Source organism: Orcinus orca, chromosome 12 (genome assembly GCF_937001465.1).
Source record: "Orcinus orca chromosome 12, mOrcOrc1.1, whole genome shotgun sequence".
NCBI classification, from domain to species: Eukaryota; Metazoa; Chordata; class Mammalia; order Artiodactyla; family Delphinidae; genus Orcinus; species Orcinus orca.
Window position 1 is genome coordinate 50,968,778 of NC_064570.1, and position 12,548 is coordinate 50,981,325.

A 12,548-nucleotide genomic window follows, 5' to 3' on the forward strand; every position below is an offset into this window, starting at 1 on the left:
TAAGTATTCCAAATACTAATTCCTATCTTGGCTCCCAGTTATCTATTTTTCAAAACTGTATGCTGTGGAAGTTTAAACTCAGTTTGACCTTAAACTTTATAATTACAAACATGTACACATTGTATATATGATATATATTATACATATATATTATTATGAACTGCTTTTTCAAATTGAAACAGGTGCCTTTCATCAAAGGCTTAAAAAGTTGGATCACTATGCAAAGTGTAACATGTATCACAGGGATTGTGACAAATTCATCTTGCTTGATTTTATTCACTACAGGCAGTCCATCAAGATTCAGACACATAACCCTTCAGAATCATAAAGAAACAAAAACCCCTGTTCTATAGCCATCTTCTGGGATGGAATGCAAAGTATTTTGTTGTGGTAAGTAAGGCTTTGAAGATGAAAGCACTGGGTCCACTCTTGTGATTGTTACCCCAGTGCTCAGCATTAAAAACGGGAGCCCCAGGGTCTCAGAGATCATTTTAATCCCCCTATATTAAAACAAAACGTGTCTCCCATGCGTTGCTCTAACTACCCTCCTCTGAAGCTTCACCGGCCCCTCCCAAGGGAAAGTGAACTGTTGACTGTCCCAAAAGAATTCCAGACAATTTCCTTACTTGCCTCCCTGTTCCAGTGAAGATTATGAGCCTAATTCTTAGAGACTGCTCCTAAAATTCCACCCCGCTGAATTCTGCAGCCTAATTCTTTCGGCATTATGTTTTTTGGCAGAATAATGTGACCCAAATTTGCAGTAGATAATTTGCTGCAACAGTGCTTCTTGCAATGCAGTGAGCACAAAATTAGCATTTCAGGATTACAAATAAGACTTTAAAAAAGTAGCAATTGTTTGCTTCAAAGAAGGACAGATTTTGATCTTATATTATGGAAATGGAAATGCTTAGCAAAATGTGGATGATTTTATGAATTAAGGAAAATTTACAGATCAATGGAAAATAATCAAGAACTAGCAATTTATTTCAGTAATTGGTGGCAAAATGCAATAGCGGTTCTTAAAAGATTAAGAAATTAGCTGTGTGTGTATGTGTGTGTTGATTGTAAAGACATCATGCATTCCATTTCCCATCAATGGTGGCTAATGCTATTCTAAAAGGACATTTTTATATCTGAGATGTCTTAAAACAAATAAAACAAAACAAACAAAGAAACCATAACTATGGCTGTTCCTGTGTTCATCCACCATGATTCTCACAAACGCTTGGCTGTGTGAGCAAGGTTGGTTCATGTATTCATTATTTCATCTTTTCTCAATATCAATCAACTTTAATGTAACGTGTCAAGAAAGACTTGACATTTTTCTTGATTAGAATTTGTGGATCAGATTTTGGAAAGAGCTAGAGCAATATTCGCAATGGGAACAAGTATAAAACTGAGTGGACTAAAGCTTTCTGGCCATGCTTCTGTGGCTAGTTTCTCAGCCTTGATAAGAAATCTCTACCACTTATCTTTCATGGACCCTAGTCTAGTACTCTACTGCTGGAGAGACACTGTAACTTAGGATACCAGCTGCGACCACCATGTCCTCATCAGATTCATTCACCCTCTCAGAATTCAAACACCAAGACAAGAGAAACTGAAGGGCAGGTTACACATTAGAAGAGGGTTCCTTATTCCAGAAGGTTAAGCATGACAGAGAAAGAGAACAGACAAAACAGAAAGAATAAAAGTACGGGGTGCGCAGTGATTTCGGCTAGAAGCTAAGAGGCGCATGCGCACAGGGTGGTGAGGCCTGAGTGGGCCGCCTCTCTCTATGGTGCTCTTACCTTATTTCTCTTGAAGTAGGCTCGTCGGCAGGCCGCAAAGCACTTCTCGCTGCAGAAGCTTTTCACCTCACTTCCCATACTCAGGGAATAGCGCTTGATTCCCACTTTCTGGCACCAGGCACACATTATTTGTACATTTGACACATCATCTTCTATAATAAAAGTATAAGAAAAATGTTCATATCAGAAGCAAACATCCCTTCAAACTTAGACACATCCTGAACCTCACAGAGCTACTTGAGGTCTGTTCTTAATTTCAGTACCTCACCACTTTCTGACCTAGTAGATAGCCAGCTCTTGGTGGGAAGACTCAGTGCTTTTTTCTTTTTCTTTTCTTTCTTTTCTTTTTTTTTGGTTGTCTCCTAAGTTTCCAAAAGACATCATTTATTTAAAAACCAGAGCATGACTGCAGAGCCATGAGGATTCCTTGCACTTGGTATCCTGGTACAAATGCTTATTCTGCCTGGTTAAACCAGGCTCAGTACTAATGAAGCTTGTAAAGAGACCCGTTTCTTCAAAGGTACTGCTGACAGCCTACAAGATTCACACTGGGTGGGTTGCCCAGTGCTAACCTACAAATGTGATGCCCTCATGTGAACTTGGACAGTCAGGAGCCAGGCTCAATCTTGACCTGTTCCCTAGTACTGTTACATGAAAGGGGGTGTTGTTTACTCCTGCAATATAATGGTTCCCGAGTGATACAGTTACTCAAAGAAAGGAAAGATGTGAGTGGCCATCTTCTCACGATGAAAAGGCACCATCCTGGCTCACACAACAGTCTGCTGTGATACAGCCTTCCCACACTGCTGTCCTCGGGGAGGCGCAGGCCTGATTTAAATTCCCCTCCATGTGATATGGTTCGTGGTCCCTGGATGGAGGAATGGTAATGGGGGTGTCAGCCATGAGGCCTGAGGTCACACATCTGCCCAGATCATTCTCAGCCAGACTGGTGGTCCTTGTAGCTCCTGTAGCACCTGCCACCCATGTCATGGGAATGCTCAGAATAATGTTAGGTGGTATGCAGATATTTTCAATATTTAAACTACTGTATTTCTTTTCCTTTGTAAGAGAAGAAAACAAATTTTACTAGCACAACAAGCCCAGGATATCACAAATACTACTGCTTAAAACAAAGAAAGGCTTTTAAAGTGAGTCAGTTAATAAAATATATTGAGGAAATCATAGTGCAGGTGGTAAGACGCTATAACAAAAATGTGATGGTGATATTCAAATGACTGAAGTCTGGGAAACAGTGGTCTCTTTACAGGGAGTGACTGTAGGAGAGACTACAAGTAGAAGTCTAAGAAATATTTTCTTGCTGCCTCCTAGGGGCTTTCACTATATCTTACGTTTCCTCAGTCTTCCCCATTGACTGTGTGTGTGTGTGTGTGTATGACTGATTGCCACTATTAGGTGCATCTCTTCCTCCTTTATCAATTTTTTTGTACTAACCCAGACTCATGCTCCAGACATGACTGGTAATCATAAAATCCCCAATAAGCTCTGGTATACTGTTGTCTGATTTCTGAATAAAATCCCCCAAAGACTAATTGCTAAGCAAGGCCTGGTCCGTGAGTTGTTGACATATTCATGGTTCATAGAGTCTGTCATGCAATCATTCCATTTCCAGGGAAAAGATTTGGTTTGAGGCAGTGCGGTCATCAGCCTGCAAAATTAGAAGCAAACTAATTTGTAGTGCAGTGATAACGGCATTTTTTCCCCCTGAGTGTCATCACTCAGAACTATGTAAAGCATTTTATTTACCTTAATGGAATAAGTGTTGTCATTTTAATGATCATTTTTATTTCACAAATTACATGTTGTAATTTATTGTTAATTATCAAATGAGACAGTGTAAAAGGCAACCTTTGATGTTAATCAAACATTTTTGATAAAATAACTTTCTTTAAATGGAGTCATAACATGAATTCAAATGTCATACAATGACTGTGTTTAATAATTTATTCTATTCAAAAAAAGATTTATTTATATTTTGTATGATTTCTAATATGGCATCTGTCTACCTACAGACATTTTACATGGTATGAAAAATTAACAAGACTCTATAATTTACCTTAGAGTATGGAGGAGTTTTAAAAATTAAATTAGAAAGACTACATTTAGAAAATAATCATCTATCATTACTAAACTAACTAGCACTAATAGTTTCTATTTTCCCAATCCATTAGCTGCTTTAAAATCTTAAATTCCTGAAAAAGAATATGATACAGCAGAACTCTCACAAATGATCCGTTGGCAATAAGCTTGATTCTGGTGAAATCTGTAAGGAAAAAAAGATTTTATGGGGGAAATTATTTGGCCACAGAATTCAACGAGGAGACCCCACTTCCCAAGGATCCACTTTAGAACACGCATTAGGTTTCCCCTTTCGGTTTCTTCCTTTCAATAGTCTGCTTTGGGGGAAAATAAATGTTAAGTGTTTTAGTCCTAGACCTTTAACTATCATAGACTAAAACTGAGAATGACAGAGGGTGGAGAGCAAAGCTATAAGAAGACTGGGCAGCGGGCCTGAGCTCTGGCCTGGCCTGAAGGAATGATGCCTGGGGCAAAAAGGCCACTCACGGGTCTTTCTCCCACTTTACTCCATCATCACCACACAGACCTACTTGTCTTTTTTTTAGGGGAGGCAAGGATAGTTTCTTACAACAGAGATAACAAATAAACAAAAAGGAGAATTTTAAAGCAGGTTATTTTTATAAATCATTTGTACTACAAAGTAACAAAACGGGAAGATGAGACAAAAGAAATTGCGTACTTTTGTATCTGGCAGTTGGAAAACTCTTAGGATGGTGGTTAGAATCTGCCTTGTTAAATAATTCAGTATCCCCATCCTTTTTTCATAAAATTCTGTTTCATAAAGGCAAACCCTTTAGAAAACTTCCATCAGATACCTCCTTTTCTGTCACCAAACTGCTATCAATAGCTAATGCTCCAAAGAAGCGTCTGATAAAGGGATCGTTCCAAAAGTTCCAAAAAGAAAACATTTACAGATATCTCAGATATTCTAGTCTTATAAAAGTCATTTTTATTAATATATTTAAGAAATTAAGAAAGAACTGTGATTATTAAAGTTAATTTTGTCAGCTAAAACTTAGCTCAAAATTCTGCCACCAGACATGAGATGGTGCCCCATCTTAAACGATATGACTGCACCCCTAGAAAAGTGAGCTCTTCTTAAGTGCTTAAAGCCAAGGGGATAGGTTCATTTCAACAACCGCATCTTTTTTTTTTTTTAATCTGAAACCCAGGAATCGTGTGCATGCTTTATATTAGCAAAATAAAGGGCCCAGCCCTTTAGCTTTCTGAACCTTATCTGCTTTCAAAACTTTTTTATTTAAAAAATATTTCTTCAAACTAGGGAAAAACCTGATTTCTTATATTTAGGCAAAAGGTCCCGGCCATTAGAGATGAGATTGCCTCAAAGAAAATTCACGTAACAGATCTTTCCTTACAGCCATTATTAGCCTGTGTATTTTTCATAACGAACAATGCAGCAACAAATGCAAAATGCTTACAGCATTATATCACATTCCCAAAGTGAACAGTTTATATAACATAATACATTTTTCATATGATAATATCATATAAATATGCATCAGTCAAAATATGCATGTTTCAGTTAATCATGAAAAGTTTGTACCACCTCTTTTGGATTTAATTAAGCAAAATATTTAGGGCATTATCTTTCCAATCTAATGTTCAAAGAGCTATAGAACATTATTCTACTTTACACCCCAGAAGGAGAAATTTAGATTAATTACTCTGAGATAAAATCAAAATTGTATTTATTTATCATAGTGCAGAGAAGTATGAAGTCAAGCATTTGTGGAATGCCTTGCTGAAGCTGTTTGAGAGACTGCTTTATCTGGTGACTTAAAAATAAGGATGGCCATTCTAGGGGCATTTTAATTGGCTATGAACATGCATACTAGCTTACCTGACCAGAGCCCAAATAAAGTCAGGTGGGCCTTAACGAACCCCAAGTGATTAAACTGTAGATTTACCACCCCTCTGTAACTTTCATGGGAATCCAAGACTGAGGAAAAAAGTCTGAAAGTATCTGCTGGTGATATTTCTCTCTTCCAACAGTTCCTAGAATGCACATGTCCAGATAATCATTTCAAGACTTGAATTATATGAGACAAGCTGCAAGACAATCTGAAGTGATTCCTGTGTGTTCTCCACGCCATGAGATGAAAGCACAGGTAACACTCTATCAATCTATTTGTTGAAGAAGGTATATTTAAGAACAGAATAAAGACATGGCCTGAAAGGCAGGCAAAAAACTAGGATTAAAGTTCGCTTTCTTTGCAGCCCTTCTTGTAATAATTGAATTCCAAAAACTTTAAGGCAGTCTGATTTAAAAGTCTCTATATTATAGAGACTCTAATTTAAGAGTCCTATAGAAGCTTTTGTACAATTCCCTGTGTTCCAGAAATAAACATAAGGGAGACCCTGCGAAAATCTGGACCACTGAGTCAAAAGGAAAATAATGATAGTTAGCCATTATTTACTATTTAATAGGTGCCAGGCACAGTGCTAAATTCTTTAAATCCATCAGTTAGTCTTAATCACAGCCACTACCCCGCAGGCAGGCACTAACATTATCCCCATTGTGCAGATGGGGAAAGTGAGGTTTAGAGATTAAGTGATTTGCTCCAAATCACACAGCCAGTACAAACCAAAGCCAAGATGAAGCCCAGGGCATCTGGCTCTAGAGCCCAAGCTCTTGACCACTACACCTTAGAGACCACAGCCTTTCTAAATTGGTGAGATTATGCACCATCCACACAGACGTCCCTCCACAAAAAGGACTAAAAGGTGTCACAGACTCTGCTACTTACACAGCACACTGCTCCATGACACACTAATAGACAAAGAAAATGGAACCAAATGGTCAAAAAGTCTTTGAGGAGACACCTGAAGTGTTAATCGATATTTGTTGACTGATTTTTTAAAAAACAAGTTAAAGGCCCACAGTGCAAGCCTTTACTTCTTTATGACTATGAGACTTGGATTTGCTGCAAACATTCTGTCTGAACTTTCACCAGCAAGTGCCACTTGAACATTAAATGCTGAGACAGAACCAATATACCTGGATCTCAGGAAGCAGTCATTCTACTCACAGGCAAGCAATACTCTTCCCAGCTTTTTCTTTTGTAAGGGAGGGCAGTCACAGCAGGACATGAATAAGACTGACTTTCCATGTGGGTGAAGTGGGGAACCACTTACATGTGTAACTTCAAAGATGCCAATAAGAATATCCTAGCTTCAAAAAGTATCCTCAACTGCTCACAAAAATTTAATTCTACCATTAGAGAGTAATTTCCTGGGCTAAATATTTCTTATATCCTATTAAAACACAAATTCCCTGAAAGCAAGAAGGCTCGATATGTATTTGTCTATAGTGATTTATGCTTTAAAATGAGTGATTCTTTCTGAAGAACAAGTTTTCACAGAGAGTGATGAGAAGGGCTAAGGACAGGGCTCCAATGAGAAAGAGGAGGGCAGAGATGGGAGAGGCTAGGACAAAAGAAGCCTCTGGTCACTAATTTGCTAATGTCTAGCCCTGGGCATATAGGTAGAGCAAGCTGAGGGCTGCCAAGTAAAGGCAGAGTGGACAGAAAAACTACTGCCTGATCATACTGTAGCACAATGTCAGATATTTCCAGAATGACTTTTAGATGTGAATTTAAAGCACCGTGGAAGTTGAAGGAGGTGGGAGGAATGGCATATCGCTAGGGATCTCTAGAAAAGAAAAGCAACAGGCAGATCCACTTATTACAGCTCAAGGGGGTGACTTTTTGTTAAGCAAATGAGGTAACAAATATATACTCCTTTGTGAACCTAAGTCACTATTATTTGAAAGACATTGTGATGGAGTATGGAGAGATGGAGACAGAGGAAACGGGTGAAAGTATTAATACTGCCCCTTCTAGTTGTGTGATGTGGGTAAGTCACTTAAGGGATAGTAATGCCCACTGTAACTCTAGCTGTGGTGAGCATCAATCCAGAGAAAGTAGACACATTCTTCATGTAAATGAGCCTTCCTTAGAATTACTGGCAATTAGAGCCATAAGAAAAGGGTAGGTGTCACAGCAAAGGAAAACATAAACAAGACGAAAAGACAACCCTCAGAATGGGAGAAAATATTTGCAAATGAAGCAACTGACAAAGGATTAATTAATTAATTACTTTGTCAGTTAATTAATTAATTAACTGACAAAGTAATTAATTTACAAGCAGCTCATGCAGCTCAATATCAAAAAAACAAACAACCCAATCCAAAAATGGGCAGAAGACCTAAATAGACATTTCTCCAAAGAAGATATACAGATTGCCAACAAACACATGAAAGGATGCTCAACATCACTAATCATTAGAGAAATGCAAATCAAAACTACCATGAGGTATCACCTCACACCAGTCAGAATGGCCATCATCAAAAAATCTACAAACAATAAATGCTGGAGAGGGTGTGGAGAAAAGGGAATCCTCTTGCACTGTTGGTGGGAATGTAAATTGATACAGCCACTGTGGAGAACAGTATGGAGGTTCCTTAAAAAACTAAAAATAGGACTGCCATACAACCCAACAATCCCACTACCGGGCATATACCCTGAGAAAACCATAATTCAAATAGAGTCCTGTACCACAATGTTCATTGCAGCTCTATTTACAATAGCCAGGACATGGAACCAACCTAAGTGTCCATCTACAGATGAATGGATAAAGATGATGTGGCACATATATACAATGGAATATTACTCAGCCATAAAAAGAAACAAAATTGAGTTATTTGTAGTGAGATGGATGGACCTAGAGTCTGTCATACAGAGTAAAGTAAGTGAGGAAGAGAAAAACAAATACCGTATGCTAACACATATATATGGAATCTAAAAAAAAAAAAAAGTGGTTCTGAAGAACCTAGGGGCAGGACAGGAATAAAGACACAGATGTAGAGAATGCACTTGAGGAAACAGGGAGTGGGAAGGGTAAGCTGTGACAAAGCGAGAGAGAGGCATGGACATATATACACTACCAAATGTAAAATAGATAGCTAGTGGGAAGCAGGCGCATGGCACAGGGAGATCAGCTCCGTGCTTTGTGACCCCCTAGCTGAGTGGGATAGGGAGGGTGGGAGGGAGATGCAAGAGGGAGGAGATATGGCGATATATGTATATGTATAGCTGATTCACTTTGTTACACAGCAGAAACTAACACACCATGGTAAAGCAATCATACTCCAATAAAGATGTTAAAAAAAAGGGTAGGTGTCAGCTGTCTGCAATCTGGAGAGGCCCAATAAGCAGGCGCCAGTCTCTTCAATCACATCCCCCACCAATAGATGACATCTGCAGACTCACTAACTCTGAATACAAAGAGAAACCCAGTAATTGGTTAAATTTATTGAAGAATAAAGCCATTAGATTTAATAAAAGCTTCACTTACATTTATTCTTTTTTAAAATTACTTAATTTGAATTAATAGTTGACAGGGTGTTGCCAAATATATCACTGTACTGCCAGATATTCTGTAATTAATAGACGGGAATTCTTTGTAATTATCACATCAACTATCCACACATGGGTGGATCTTTCCACACACCTGAGAAGTTTGCTCTTTTAAGAAATATCATAGGAACAACTGAAAATGTCTGCCACCTTGGTAACTGAACTATCAAAAATTGCCAAAGAATAGAGTCTGAATTAATACAGTTTTATTGCACTTATTTCTCATTAAAAGGAGAGATGCAGTTAAATGATAGCAGTTCCATACACTTATGATTCTTTATAGTACCTAAAATTATCCCTATTTTTCTTTTGGAAATAGAATTATTTGAAGTGATTTCAAGATTTTAAATAGTCAACACCCCTCTAAATAGGGTAGTACTTAACCCCAAAATAAAATCTAAATTGTTATATATAAACTAAAATTTGGTTCCAGCATGTAAAAGGAATGAGCACATATTACACAAAATGACAGGACAATGATGGAATTTAAAATTCATTTTCAATTTTCTAATGGAAGTTTTCTAGCTGATTTTAAATTATTTATGTATATGATACATATACATGGTGTGTATATATATGTGTGTGTGTGTGTATACATACATACATACACACATACATATATATATACAGGTCACATACACACACATATTTGTAAAAGATGTGACTTCAAAATGAATTAAACATTTACATCCAGGTGCAGGTCCCTGTGTTATGTCACTGGTCAAGAACGATGAGTTGACTAGGACATGGCCCTGCTCCCAAGAGAACAGGCAGAAAAGTGTGTGACCCATCATTTGACAGGGAGAATGTGATAAGAGAGGAGTTCAGAAGCCTCTTCGAGCCTAGAGAGCACAGCTTCTGAGTTGGGTCTTGAAGGATTTGGAGCGGGAGAAAGTTCAAGAGAAGGAGGGAAAGGACAGAGGACCAGCAGGAGCCAGGAAGTGGCAGACACACTCAAGGATGGGGAGGAGCCCTGCAGCAGCTCAGCCACTACAACTGCATGAAGAGAAAAGTAGGAATTAGACTGGGGCTGTGGGGCCTGCATGAGGAGTCCCTTGAATATCATCTTGCTCTGGGGTGGGAGGGGTTCCTCTTCATTCCACAGGTAATGAGGAGCTCCCAAACATTTCTCACAGGACATGACAGGAGCAGAGATGGGCTGAGAAATGTTACCCCAGCAGGGTGGATCAGAATTCAGAAGACCGGGGGCTTCCCTGGTGGCGCAGTGGTTGAGAGTCCGCCTGCCAATGCAGGGGACACGGGTTCGTGCCCCGGTCCGGGAAGATCCCATATGCTGCGGAGCGGCTGGGCCCGTGAGCCATGGCCGCTGAGCCTGCGCGTCCAGAGCCTGTGCTCCGCAACGGGAGAGGCCACGGCAGTGAGAGGCCCGCGTACCGCAAAAAAAAAAGAAGACTGGAATCTTGTTCCACATCTTAGAAAAAAGCAACATGAGAGCAGCCTCAATGACTCATTCACTTTTGTGTGTTCAGTGACTAGTACATAGCAATGCTTAAGCTATGTTGAATGAATGAATAAAAGGATGGATGGATGGATGGATGGATGGATGCAGAGGAAAGGAGATGAAGTTCTGAACCCGTAGAATAACATTTCTAACAGTAGAAATGAAAAGGAAAGGACAGATTTAAAAGTGAGACCTAAACAATCACCAAAATATAAGAATGTAACTCACCCAAATTCAGAGAATTCTTCTACCTGTGTCTCTAGTCAAAGCATACCAGGGAAAAGTCCAAAGAGTTCTTTGTGAAAATTGACTCTGTAGTCAAATTCAAAGTGAATTTGCTTTACTTCCAGTGTCCCTTCCTCACTTATTTTTTCAACATTCAAACAAAGAAGGTAATAAAAGGAGAGATCCCATAATGTCACAAAATAGTAATTCTCTCTTGAATACCATACTAAACTTGGATTCTTTAACAGACGCTACTAAGCACATGTGTCTGCAGCTCCTTGACATTAACTTAAATACTTTCATTGATTAGCCAGAGTAGGGACTTCTGATAAGTCTCCTTGACAGTCTCACCTCCACGTCTCAGTACTCATTATAGAGAGTCTGTCTTCCCTATGTACCCACCCTAAGAAGCTGGAATAAGAAAGGAAGAGGATAGAACTTAAGAGTAAGGAAAACCCAGAATCCTCTATGCAACATTTCCCAAAATACACCCCCCACAGAACACTAATACTATGGGATACTTAAAGGGGTGTTATTTTTTTAAAGACTTCCATGGTCAAATATGCATGGAAAACACTGGGCTGAACAACAAGTTCTTTACTGTAAGACTTTTGGGCTCCACCAATGTGTAATTAGAAATCTTCAAGAGGGAGATAAGAATGGCTGTATTTCACAAATTTGACCAGGGACAGGTATTTTCAGAGAGAATCCACAAGACTGGATTTCTAAGGATGTCTCCCTGGGATGTTCTGCTCTACTACCCTACATTAGTGCTGAAGCATGAGCACTTCCATGTGGGCCATTAATTATGAGGAAGGTTTCTCCTCTGTTGCCCAGAATTGGATCCTTCATTGCCAGGAGTTTTGTCTGCACTGGGCAGAAGGACAAGTCCAGCAGCCGTGTGGCCAGTGCTGGGTTTGCTGACCAACACCCACCAGCCCTCAATAAACACCACCAGACTGAACAAAGACACCCATGGTCCACTAAGTCCTGTGGTGTCTGCTATAGCCATCATATACAGAGAAGGCAACCCTTTACCTGTAAAGTCCTACAGAGAAAATGGCAGAAATCAATAATAAGGCAATGGGAGAGTAACACTGCTCTTAATAGACTGGATAATTCATGTTCACTGGCTGGTTGCAATGGAAAAGAAGCTTGAGTAAACTCTTGTCCCCCATCCCTGAGTCCTGGATTTGACCCTCTGTCCAATCTCAGGTGCCCTGGGACAATGATGGGTTTGCTCTCCACCGGACCTTTCTCTCCTACATGGCTAAAGTCCACACACTGAGTCCCAGCATCTAGCCAACAAATGCACATGATTAGGGACAAGGGAGCAAGGTCAAAAAGTGTGCACGAGCACATGCATCACTGCTGGAAAAGCAATTCCAAGCCACTGCCCTGCATAGAGGGGCATCATCTCCAAAGAAACGCAAATAGCAGCATATTAGGACTAAAGGGTCAAGCTGCTTTATATAGGACTTCAGCGCAGGAAAAGTATACCCGTTACCCACTATTTATCTGAAGGGCTCATTTCCC

At 39.5% G+C, this 12,548-nt stretch overlaps 1 protein-coding gene across 3 annotated transcripts in view; it reads right to left on the reverse strand.

Annotated features, from left to right (window-relative positions):
• SOBP (sine oculis binding protein homolog) overlaps positions 1-12,548 on the reverse strand; it is a 159,341-nt gene that overhangs the window by 114,854 nt on the left and 31,939 nt on the right. For all 3 annotated transcript variants that reach the window (XM_033418731.2, XM_004264758.3, XM_033418730.2), the window contains exon 4: positions 1,791-1,942. In XM_033418731.2, the coding sequence (XP_033274622.1) occupies positions 1,791-1,942 (152 nt within the window). The remainder of the gene's footprint in view (positions 1-1,790; positions 1,943-12,548) is intronic.